Raw genomic sequence first — 12977 nt, forward strand, 5'->3', positions numbered from 1 at the left:
TGTCAGCAAGGCAAAGAGTGGCTATTTGAAGAATCTCAAATGTCAAATATATTTTTATTTGTTTAACACTGTTTTGGTTACTACATGATTCCATATGTGTTATTTCATAGTTTTGATGTCTTCACTACTATTCTAAAATGTAGAAAATAGTAAAAATAAAGAAAAACCCTTGAATGAGTAGGTGTTCTAAAACTTTGGACCAATAGTGAAAACAGAGATGAGTAAAGAAGTGTCCACTTCTAGTACCTCTGGTTTTGACTCCTTGTTTATTGTTTCTCCATTAAGTGGTAAAATACAGATTCACATGGACTGAATGTAATAAATCTAACGTTTTTCTACTGTATGTGGGTATATGAGACAGGAGAGCATGAGAAAGTAGGAGAGAGGAGAGGATGGGGAGATGATTGATAATGACAGAGATGCAGTAAAGCCCTGTGGGTCTCAGCGGTCAATACCATCAATCAATGTGATTAGAATTCAGCTGAACAATACCCCGTGGCAGTTAATAAATACCCCCGGCATCGACTGTAGACCGTCATGCAATAACATAAAACTCCAGAGAGAGGATGAGGCCATGAAACACTGACATAATGATGACAGAAAGACAAACCGTGCTATTTGCATCCTGTGATGTACAATACAATATTCAGATACAAATGGATGGAGAGTGGGGTGAACGAGGTGTGACAGATGGATGAGTGAGATCAAATCAATCTCACCCATGATTCTTTTGTTATTTTGTCTGGGAAATGATAGCAGAGGTAATAGGACCCTTTGGCCGCCATTAAAGGTCAAAGGTATACTGGTAAATGGCAATGATTCCTTAACAGGGTCATTTTCATGTCATCTGTCCTCTCTCTCAGCCTTGATGCCATGACATTTGTTCCTTGTCAACTCTTTCATCACTTTTGACATCTCCCCCTTTTAACTGTTAGTCATTGGTTGTCTCTGTGGTACTGTATCTCTCTTACTCCTCCTTCTGCCTCTTTGTTTCATCAATGTGCCCTCCATTGCTCCGTTTTGATGTGGCCATGAGCCTGCCATACCACCATTCTCCCCAGTGGCGTGTAATAAAATAATGTACCAAGAAAAAATATAAAATAATATATTTTTTGTCTCTTTGTGTTTTCATAATTTTCCTTCAATTCGCAAGAGGCTGAATGTATCTCACCGGAGAAAGCATCCGAGCGAGCGAAACAGCGCCCCTCTGTCTCTGTATGTGTAGGTAATATACAGTATCTGATGCTGTCTGGTCATAAAGAGTATGCCAGCAAGCATTTTTCATCCCTTGATAAAAAAACATATAAAATAAAAGCCAATCAGTGTTGAGGTAAACTGGGTGAGCTCAACTGTGAATGGTCCTGGGGCACCAAAACAAAGTGTCAAGGGAAGCCAATTTGGATTTGGCTTCACTCCAATCACATCGCATCAAGAGAAATACGTCATTGACAGAAATAACTTGAATTGTTGCATCTCATTGTGTTGTTGTCCTCCGGTGGCTAGCGAGCAAGCTAAAATTGTCCCTTTTCTAAACTAGCCATGGATGGAGATATGGATTTGGACTTGGTGGTTTTACTTAATCTCCGTACTGGCCAATGAATATACAGTAATTCTGATCCAACCATAAATTCATACATTGTGTCCCTGAACTGAGAGGATGGAAGTTCAATATGTAGCTAGACGTAGTAGGCTAATGTTAAATAGCTAACGTTGCCCATGAAAGGAAGTTGGGCTAGCGAGCAAGCATTTTAGTCAGATAGCGTAGGACAACAAAAACTAAAAGTGTGTACTCTATGTCATAGACTGCTTCATCAACATGAAAGAGAGGAGGATGGCATTGGCGTTTCTCTACACACACACAAATCGGAATTGTGGACAGCCACATCATGTTTGGCGTATGTTGATTGGACTAAATCGTTTTTGGTATCTATTCGTTGTCACTGTATTAGACTAAGCAGTGTTGATTTGATGATGTTGAAATGTTGAAGTTGAAATGGTGCTGAAATAGTGGAGGCAGCTCCTGTTTTCATTGCGACTTGCGGTAACTCTACGTGGTTCTAAATCAATAGTTGTTTACTAGTACAAAAACGTCAGAAACATTAACTTGCTTGAGCATGCTGTAGGTCATGTAACTGTTTGTTACATTCAATATGCTTTGTGGACTTCACCGGACAGATGTTGCTCTCTGGTTTTGTGATAAAACAAAGGTGCAGTTGAAATGATTCTGCCACTGTGTCTTATTATTGTCTCGGTTTAGGCCTATATCACAGTGGCAAGGCATATGAACTAACAGGTTATAGAGCAAACAACGCAATTATCACAACACATAGGTTGTAATATGCCACTTTTCTGGCTTGGCTTCCCCAGTGATTTTACCCACGCACCGCTACTGACTCTCCCATATTCTCTGTGACATGCTGTCCTTGTGTTTAGTCAACCCTCAACCCTTGGCAATGTTAGATGACATCATGTGTGCTCTGTTTGAGCTGTTAGCAGAGATGAATAAACAAAACAACAGAATGCCTTAGCATCATCAATGGTGCTTCATACTCAACTGAGATACTCCACATGCCCACATAAAGTAAACATTCACAGACTGTCTCTGGGGTTATTTGGGCAGGGACGTGTGAATGGTAATAGCTCTGGCCTGAGCGTTAGAAATGTAAAGTCATGGAGGCACCTACAATCTTTAAATGATTACAGAGTGTACATGTGGTTTCAAATTCAACGATTCGCTAGCTGCCCTGTCCTTGAGTAGCCTATATGTGGCTTTATGCAAATAATACTACAATGTGATCATTTGAAGATGCAGCGATTAGGCTTAATATATTTACAGTACTTATCTAAACTCTTAGCTAAAGTCATTAGATGGTTTCTTAAATAAATGTAGTGAATTAGTTAGAGTGTTGCAGGTGTAAGAGGAATGCCTTTGCTAACGAAGTCCTGCTTACTGTTTGTCACCAGTGCAGAGGGGGAAAACTGTAACCAACAAGGGCTTGGACACTAGACTCTGATCAGCTGTGACAGATTTCTCATTCTTACAGTGCTGAGCTTAAATGTTAATTGCGGTAATAATAATAACGTTTATTGGATTATGCTGTGAAATGAAGAAACAGAATCAATCCAGTGGCACAGGGAAAATATCAAACTAAATGAGAATGAACCAATGGGAAGCCTTACCCCAGGATTGTGAAAAGATAATAAACCATCATTTCCCTCATTGTTCTTTAATTATCCCTTGAAAATCTATTATGTGGCGATGAATTCTAATAAATAAACATATTGTAGGTTGTTTCCTCTGAATATTTTGGAGGTGCTATACAGAACCTGCGTCCTTTGGCTGTCCCCATAGGAGAACCCTTTGAAGAACACTTTTCGGTTCCAGGTAGAACCTTTTTGAGTTCCATAGAACTAGTTCTACCTGGAAGTAAAAAGGGTTCTCCCCTATGGGGACAGCCAAAGAAGCCTTCTGGAACAGTTTTTGATTGAACTGTATTCAAGGGTCACATATATTTACCATCACAACAACTAGGAAATAATATCATGACTACATGTCATAATGGAACCTCACACAAATGCAAACAGTCATTTTCCTCATTCTCGTTCTCATACAAATGCTAATGGTATAATCATCAGCGCTTACTGACCAATCTGTCTTTGGAATGAGAAGCCAACTGTCATGGATACACACCCAAACACACACTAAAATTGACACTATAACACTAGACACAAAATAATCCACTGTTTTTCCTGTGCCCTGGTATTCAAATGAAAAGAGCAATGGATTGTGTGGCACTGTCGTAAATAAGCAACGTGGTTAACCCCAAGCGTTTCACCTTGGTGAATTACACTGGAGCCATGTCAAAACAGTTGGACTGCAAATCAAATACCTCGGGGTGACTTTGCTCCCAGGAGAACCAGTAATCTACAGTCATTTCTCTGGCCGAGTGAACAATTGATTTTGGCTCAATATTTTGTAAATATTTACCCCGGATGTGAAACGGGCATTAGCATCAAAACAAAAGAAGAAAGCTGTCTGTGTTCAAACTAAACTCAGAGTTTGGCATTGGTTGGCCACTGGGGACATAAACTACATGCTGATTTCTACTATCAGTGCCTATAAGCCTTCTACTTGACCAGCTTTCCTGATGGACTACCTTTTCCAAGAATAAAGCACTCTCATTTACTGGGTATTAGAGACATTAAAGTTGATGATGTGAGGTTGATGATGAAGGTCATAACTCTAAAAAGATGCCAAAGGGTGCTGATGCAGATCACAGGACCACAGGAAGAAAACCTATGTGAAGAACAGCCATGTATGAGTGTGTGCAGAGAGTTACTATGGGTGTCTGAGGTGGACTCACCCTGCTGATGGAGAAGACGAAGCCTGGCTTGCCCGTGCAGTAGCCCATGAAGCAGAAGCGCAGTTGCCAGTAGAAGGCATGCTCGGCGATGAAGGTGATGAGCGACAGAGCCATGGCCGCCCCCAGCATGTAGAAGACGCCGGCCATGTTGTCCACGTCCAGCTGGCTGCTCATCACCTCGTTCTTCTCATGGTGGCAGATCCCCGTCAGCCACATGGCCTCTAGCTCCTCCATGTCACCTGGAGAGAGGGACAGGATGGAGGGAGGAGTCAAGGAAGAGTGGTGACGGGAAGAGTAGGGAGAGTGGGGACAGGCGGGTGGAGGGAGGAGTGGGGACCGGGTATGGAGAAGGAGGGAGGAGTGGAGGGAGAGAAAGGAGGGAGTAGGAAAAGGGTGTGGAGAAGGGAGGACAGGATGTAGCAAGAGGATAAATATTGGAACGGGAGATTGATGCAAAGTGAGAAGAGAAAAGGTATAGGGATGAGGAGTAAGGAAAGACAATTGAAAATATAGGTCTGAAAATGATACCTAAAACTGTAGAGGACAAACACTTAAAGGCTAATGCATGCAAGCTTTTGGTGGCAATTTAATGAATAGAGTTTTACAATATATCTCAGTTTTCTTATTCATGACAGCACCCTTCAGATTCAGCAAATAGACACATGTGTGCGCATGACTATATGGAAATATCAGTGTGCGTGCATGATGTGTGTGTCTACGTGTCCAGCCATGTCCCAGAGTCTCTGTCTCTTTGTGGGTCACCTTGTGTAACATCAGCAGCAGTTAGTTCTGGCGGACCGTCCGTGGCAGGACTGGAGTTTGTTAACTAAGCATACATTCAGATGGCTCTGCACGTCAGCAGAGCTCTCGCATGGGACCACTGGCCCCTGAGCATAAAAAAACACGCACGCACGCACGCACGCACGCACGCACACACACACACACACACACACACACACACACACACACACACACACACACACACACACAGAGATGATCGAACTCAGGGCCCACTGCCTGCTGTGCCTGCATGGCTCCTGGACGACAAGGGCGACTGGTGTGAGAGATGGGGCTCAGTGGCGTCTGTGAGACCAGAGCTCCCTGGGGCCCTAGGCATCCTCCTATGCTCTAAGTGACTGTCTGCGAGCCTCATCATCAAACCAGCCAGGCCCTCGTCTGCACCCGTCAAAGGCCCCTGGTCTCTCAGCGCATGAGGATCGCTTTCTCAATCTAGGTCACACTGAAAAGAGTGCATTTTGGGGCGTGTCAATGTGACATTGAGGGCCACTTGCTAAGTTTTGGCTGGTTGTACACAGGGGACGGCACCCGATGACGACCCATACTCACACATTCACACATGAGAAAATCTACAGGAAACTGTATACTATACACACACACAATAACACATTGTCACCGATCCCTAAATACAGAAAACACACTCCTTATCCAAAGCTTATAAACAGATCTTAAAACACACCTGTACATTCAGTAAACAGACACAGAGACTTACACACACAGTCTGTGGGCTGACCCACATTCACACACACCCCTTGTCAACAGAGAAACAGAGACCTACACACACACAGTCTTCGTAGGGCTGACCCACATTCACACACACCCCTTGTCCACAGACTGTAGAATACACCAGCAGCTTTACTGGCACCTCTAACTAGGACACTATAGTGGGGCCTGGAGGGGCCTTGGTCCAGGATCCTCAAGAAAGGCTGGAACACACCCAGATAAAGTGGCTCCAGCACAGACAAGCTGCAGAAAGAAAAACGACTTCTATATGGCTTCGTGATCAATCAAGGTGGGACACAGCCTTACTATACACAATATAACATACATATACAATACCTGTAGGATTGTGTGTTCTATATTTTAGCCAGTTGGCAAGTATTCCAAAAGTATACAGTCATCTACAATTCCATGTGGAAACATTACAACAGCACACTCTCAAATCATTTCCCAATCTTTTTGTTTTATTGCATTTCTCTTCGGAGGAAGGCAAGTAATCTGACCGGAAAAACGTGGCTGTTTTCCATCAAAGAACACCATTAAAACCCTCAGTAAAATGGCACGACTCCCTAGCTGAAATACATGAAGTCAAACTGTATGTAATTCTAACTGAGCGCCGATCTCACCGTCTCCAAAGAGCTGAAGGATGGCCAGGTCGACGTGTCTCTTCCAGCCAGACTCCTTCTGGATGGCGATGCCGTAGCCCGTGGAGGCAAACACCTTCCCACTGCCGATGGTCACCAGCTTACAGCCCTCGTCCCTCCCGGCCATGTAGTTCAGCACTGCTGCGTCGTAGATGAAGGCGTCCAGTTTACTAATGAGAGAATTTACAGTAATCACTTCTGGCCTAGCTTTACACTGTAACTACTCATCTCAATTAACCTGCTAAGTAGCCCTAATGTTGTGATAAGGATAATAGACTTCTGCCTGCTTTGCCAAGGGCTACAGTTGTCACGTACTGTATAATGGTAGACACTGTTGTGCTGGGAAATGAATAAAACCAGAGCTTTTAATGAGAAACAAGGAGAATAATTCAACTAAAATATAAAAAAATAGATAAAAGAAAATAGAATACATGTTCCCCTATTGCCCCAGTCTAAGGCTCCATTCCCCTTATTCCCCCAGTCTAAGGCCACATTCCCCCATCCCCCCAGTCTAAGGCCCTATTTTAAGGCCCCATTCCCCCAGTCTAAAGCCCCATTCCCCCATTCCCCCAGTCTAAGGCCCCATTCCCCCAGTCTAAGGCCCCATTCCCCCAGTCTAAGGTCCCATTCCCCCATCCCCCCAGTCTAAGGCCCTATTTTAAGGTCACATTCCCTCATTCCCCCAGTCTAAGGCCCCATTCCCCCATCCCCCCCAGTCCATTCCCCCTGCTCACCCAGTCTTCAGACCATAGAGGGCCTCGTCCACATTCTTCTGGTGGAACTTGATCATGTATCCATGCATCTCCTTGTAGTTGTTCTTGATGTTCCTTTCCGTGCTGCCGTTAGGGACCGTCCCAAACCGGAATGGAGGGGAGAAGTCATTGGGTCTCTGGAACTGAGGGGAGGAGAGAGAGAGAGAGAGAGAGAGAGAGAGAGAGAGAGAGAGACGGAGCGAGAGAGAAAGATGAGATAAGAGGTGTAGAAATAATGATGGCGTGAAGAAAGTGGTGGCAGGCAGAGGACAGAGCGAGAGATAGAAATCAAGGGAATCAAGGAAAGATGGACAGTGAGATGGAATGGAGGTGAGATAAGGAGAGGAGAGAGATAGTAAGAAAGAGCGAGTAAAGGACTAATGAAGTTTAATGACAGGCCTTACCTTCTTGTCGCTGAGTCCAGACACCTGGTCCACATACTCCTCCTGGATCATGAAGGCTGCCAGGTTGGCAGTGTAGGAGGCCAGGAAGATGACAGCGAAGAAGGCCCACACCGACACCATGATCTTACTGGTCCAACCCTTGGGGTTCTGCACTGGGACAGAGTTGTTGAAGACCAGACCCCACAGCAGCCAGATGGCCTTGCCGATGGTGAAGGAGGGCCCTCCAGGCTCTGATGGAGAGACAGGTAGTGATCACAATGAGCAATGGTCTCAGGGAGGCGTCTCAGTGTTGTAGTTATGTTGTGGTTAGCTGTAGGGTCATGAAGCACAATGTGGCTAGGGAAGCTGAAGGAGCACGACTGATTGGACCACGGTGCTGTGTCATTCTGATAAACACCTGGGGAAGTGTGTTGTAGTGCAGATGAGGCTTTAGCCCACTACTAAGTATGCCTATTGTTGTTTAATATATGTGTGCTGTGGTTCTGTCACTACCACACAAGATTGAATCCATCATGATAATATTTTTTGGCACATCAGTTGTATTTATTGTTCTGTAAGTAGCCACCATGAGTATCACTAGTTGGAATCCAACATTTGATCCAATTCGCACAAACACTGAATTCCCAAGACTACTGTATGACCAGCTAACAATAGCATTCCTACAACGCTTTAGGAAAGAGGGTCTTATTCTCCAGAACATGAAGGATGAGAGAGATTAAAAAAAGATATGGTCTCTAAATATAGTCCCATCATGAATAGGATGGAGAGACATTGATTATTTCTTTTAAGCTGGGAGATGTAATAAAAACGGGCCCATTCCTGTCAGGCCTGACATGTGATTCCTGAGAATATGGAAATGCATGTAAAACACAGGGCCCACATTAAAATACATGAAAATCCAGGGGAGGCATGTTGAAGTCAATGATTAGAGACTTCACCTGCACTAGGCTCTGAGAGGTGAAGGAGGACAGGAGGTGGGGCTGGGGAGGGACTGGGGATGAGGAGGGGCTGGGGGGAGGGGCTGGGGATGGGCTGGGGAGGAGGGGCTGGGGAAGAGGATGGGCAAGGGTGGAGGGTGGTCAGGGTTTACTGGCTGCCATGTGGGAGTTGGGGAAGGTCACTGCGCAGAGCAGTGTGTGTGTGTGTGTGTGTGTGTGTGTGTGTGTGTGTGTGTGTGTGTGTGTGTGTGTGTGTGTGTGTGTGTGTGTGTGTGTGTGTGTGTGTGTGTGTGTGTGTGTGTGTGTGTGTGTGTGTGTGTGTGTGTGCGTGTGTGTGTGAGAGAGAGAGAGAGAGCGAGTAAGTGAGCGAGCAGGCAAGTGAGAGAATGAGGAAGAGAAGAGAAAAATATGTATGTGTGTGTGTGTGTATGCGCGTGTATGCATTTGTAAGAGAGATGTTCATTCCGGTGTGGAGCCAGACCCTCTCACCTCTACCGTCAGCCAGACAGCGGTTGTAGCCCACAGGGCTGAGGTACTCAAACACAAACACAGCAATCGCCGACACCAGCAGCAGCATCACGAACATCATCACCCACACATCAGCACTGAAGGGCTCTGAGAGAGAGGCAGAGAGAAAGAGAAAGGCCAACGGAGGGAGGGCGAGAGAGAGAAAAATATGCAAATGAAGAGTACACAGAGAAACAAAAAGTGAGTGAGATAGAGGCGAGGGAGAGGAAGTCAGAGAGAGAGAGAGTAGGAAAGAAAAGATTGGAGGGGAATGAGACAGACAGAAAGAGAGAGAGTTAAGCAGATTATAATTCAGTCTCAGTACACACTGGACGGAACGTTTGGGTGATACTGTAAAGTTGGCAGCGTTGGCAGAGTCTGTTGTGGGTCACACTCACCGAGGAAGGCAGAGGGCGAGACGGTGCCGTTGCTACGGGATACCATGACGCTGATGCCCGTCTCGATGAAGGGCACCGAGAAGTCAATGACCTCTGACCTCTCCTTGTTGATGGTGAGGGAGCCCACAGCCATGTGGGCCTTCTTCGTCTCCACCTGAGAGAGAGACGGTAGGGAGACAGGGAGAAACAGTAGGGAGAGAGGGAGTGAGAGAGAACGAGAAAGGTCAATGAGAGACAGTTTCTACACATCAAGAACAGTCAAAGTGGAGACTTGTGATCCCCAGTGCGGGAGGGGAAGGAGAGAGAAACAGAACGACGGAGGTGAGGCAGAACGAGGGAGGGAGGGAGAAAGACAGAACGAGGGAGGGAGGGAGACAGAACGAGGGAGGGAGGGAGAAAGACAGAACGAGGGAGGGAGGGAGAGAGACAGAACGAGGGAGGGAGGGAGAAAGACAGAACGAGGGAGGGAGACAGAACGAGGGAGGGAGGGAGAAAGACAGAACGAGGGAGGGAGGGAGAGAGACAGAACGAGGGAGGGAGAAAGACAGAACGAGGGAGGAGGGAGACAGAACGAGGGAGGGAGGGAGAAAGACAGAACGAGGGAGGGAGGGAGAGAGACAGAACGAGGGAGGGAGAAAGACAGAACGAGGGAGGAGGGAGACAGAACGAGGGAGGGAGGGAGAAAGACAGAACGAGGGAGGGAGGGAGAAAGACAGAACGAGGGAAGGACAGGCAGAACGAGGGAGGGAGAGAGAGAACGAGGGAGGGGAGGGAGAGACAGACAGAACAAGGGAGGGAGAAAGAGAACGAGGGAGGGGAGGGAGAGACAGACAGAACGAGGGAGGGAGAGAGAGAACGAGGGTGGGAGGGAGAAACAGACATGAACAAGGTAGGGAGAGAGAGAACGAGGGGGAGGAGGAGACAGACAGAACGAGGGAGGGAGAGAGAATTGGGTTACCACAGTGGGTCACAGCAGCTTGAAATAGCCACCCCATTGCCATTGCCTCCTCCTTCCTCTCCTCCCTGCTTTCCATCCCTCCCTTCGTGCCCCTCCATCTCTACAGGTATATTTAGCCCTAAATACCTGGGCCCTACAGCACCGGGGTAAAGTGGGACAGAACTGACTGAGTTAATAAGGTATGAATGTGAATGACAGAGGGAGGGAAAGAGAGGGGGAGTGAGACTTTTTCCTTTACCTGTGGTCTGTAGGTTTGCGTGCCAAGGATTTGTTTGTGTTAGTGTGTGTGTCCAGGGGGGGCAAGTCTGTCCAGCAGTGTACCCACTTCCTCTCTCTTTCCGTATTCTCCCTCCCACGGCTTGTACTCTCTCCGTTATGAAAGTGACCTATGTGGGTGGTACTGGGAATGAGCGAGCGAGCGAGAATTCTTGCGTGTGTTCTGTGTTCACGTCTGTCGATGTTTGAAGCCAAACTCATGTAATCAAGAGTTTTGCCTCAAATATTTTGGATTACGAGGATTAGTGGCTGCCTTCACTCCATCAATGCCGACACCAGTGAGCAAAATGAAGTCAGCACAAAATGGAGCGGAGGCACCAACTTTAACCCTGAAGTGACTTCTCTCTTTTATGCACAGCTCTGGTACATTGTGTAAGTCAAGAGGCATCTATGTGATCCACGCGGTCGTCGTGTGTACATCTGGGGTCATTAAGAGAGTGAGATACGTCCTCTGAGCGGCGCTGGGACGGACGCTTTATTCCATTAACATTCCTCTTCTAGGTGGAATAGAGACGGTACACCAGCATCCTTTTAGTCCACATGAAACACACCCCTTTATAACAGGTGACCATTCTGGGCTTGGAGGCCCAGTATCCATATTAAATCTAAGTGGCTTTGAATAAGAGAGTCTGCTAAATGGCTGAAATGTATAATGTCAATGTGGATTATACTGTAGTAGGACAGTGGATATGTAGTCCTGTCTATGACAGTGGATATGTAGTCCTGTCTATGACAGTGGATATGTAGTCCTGTCTATGACAGTGGATATGTAGTCCTGTCTACGACAGTGGATATGTAGTCCTGTCTATGACAGTGGATATGTAGTCCTGTCTACGACAGTGGATATGTAGTCCTGTCTATGACAGTGGATATGTAGTCCTGTCTATGACAGTGGATATGTAGTCCTGTCTATGACAGTGGATATGTAGTCCTGTCTATGACAGTGGAAGGTTATTCCAACCCGAACATCCTCTGCTACAGTAAACTTACACTATGTATTTCTACCTACAGCGTTACCAAGGTGAGGAGCAACATTAGAACTTTCCTAAAGTTAGAACAAAGTTGTAAAGTAAAAACTCTGCTACTCTCTGCCTCAGTGCAGCTGCTGCTACTGCTGTATATCAGAACTGACAACAACCTTACCTTGGGACCAATGTCGATTACGCAACATCTTTATAACACGAACTGGACTTTCATGGTAGACTGCTCTTTACCCTTGAGTGAGGTACTTAACCTGACTGACATTAGCTAATGCCCAAATGAACAAACTGGTGACATGGAAGTGGAAGAGGAACGTCTGTCTACAAGTCACTCAGAATGACTTTCCCTTCCAGGTAGCTCCAAGTTAATAACAGAGGGCATGATTCCTGTTGGGATAGCCACTGACACAGATACAGACACAGACACAGACACTGGCAGACAAACAGAGACAGACAAACATAAGATACAGTAGACAGATTGATACCTGCAGACTGCTAAACAGACAGACTGACACAGGTAGCTAATCCCCATGACACCATCATACACAGACAGACTAGCTGCCGCTCCGGAGGCCCACCTCTCCCACCATGCCGTTCCAGGTGCCGTTGATCTTCTTGCCGTGTTTTCCGTTGGTCACCAGGTAGAGGTCGTAGGTGAACTTGACGTGCTTGGCGATCTTCTTCAGGATGTCGATGCAGAAACCCTTACAGCAGCGCTTGATATAGATCCCAGAGTCCACGGTTTTATTTCTAAGAGAGAGACATAGAAAGAGAGAGAGGGAAAGAGCGAGGGAGGAGGAGAGCGGCAGAGAAAGGAGAAAAGCATGCAGAGAATTAGGGTAGCATAAAATGGAGGAAAGGAAGAGAGAAAACAATGGAACAGAAGAGGGGGAGATATAGTAGGGGAAAGTGCAACAGGAATAGACAGACTGAGCAAACGTAAAAAAAGATGTAAAAGGTGAGAGGGAGAACAATAGGCCTTATTAACACCGGGCATTCATACATCTCGAGGCGGCAGGCAAAGATATTTTTTCCATGCTGAACAATGTATGTTGAGACAGAGATTAGACGGAGGGGAACATTATCAGCATGCTTGAAGCGTTCGGCTTTCTAGAGACTTTAACAGAGCTCTTCCTACCCCGCTAGCCTGGATTTGGATACCATCATGGCCATGTTGCCACGGCAGAGTGAGACAGGGTGGAGAGAGGAACATATTGAGACACAGGACAGGACGTACC

At 46.2% G+C, this 12977-nt stretch overlaps 1 protein-coding gene across 3 annotated transcripts in view; it reads right to left on the minus strand.

The window, feature by feature from the left end:
- LOC129826752 (glutamate receptor ionotropic, NMDA 2B-like) overlaps window positions 1-12977 on the minus strand; it is a 104107-nt gene that overhangs the window by 9419 nt on the left and 81711 nt on the right. For all 3 annotated transcript variants that reach the window (XM_055887807.1, XM_055887816.1, XM_055887823.1), the window contains exons 9-15: window positions 12318-12489; window positions 9526-9679; window positions 9110-9235; window positions 7683-7912; window positions 7261-7421; window positions 6509-6696; window positions 4365-4603 (exon numbers count right to left, since the gene is read on the minus strand). In XM_055887807.1, coding sequence (XP_055743782.1) covers window positions 4365-4603; window positions 6509-6696; window positions 7261-7421; window positions 7683-7912; window positions 9110-9235; window positions 9526-9679; window positions 12318-12489 — 1270 coding nt within the window. The remainder of the gene's footprint in view (window positions 1-4364; window positions 4604-6508; window positions 6697-7260; window positions 7422-7682; window positions 7913-9109; window positions 9236-9525; window positions 9680-12317; window positions 12490-12977) is intronic.

Source organism: Salvelinus fontinalis, chromosome 2, assembly GCF_029448725.1.
Source record: "Salvelinus fontinalis isolate EN_2023a chromosome 2, ASM2944872v1, whole genome shotgun sequence".
Taxonomy (NCBI): domain Eukaryota; kingdom Metazoa; phylum Chordata; class Actinopteri; order Salmoniformes; family Salmonidae; genus Salvelinus; species Salvelinus fontinalis.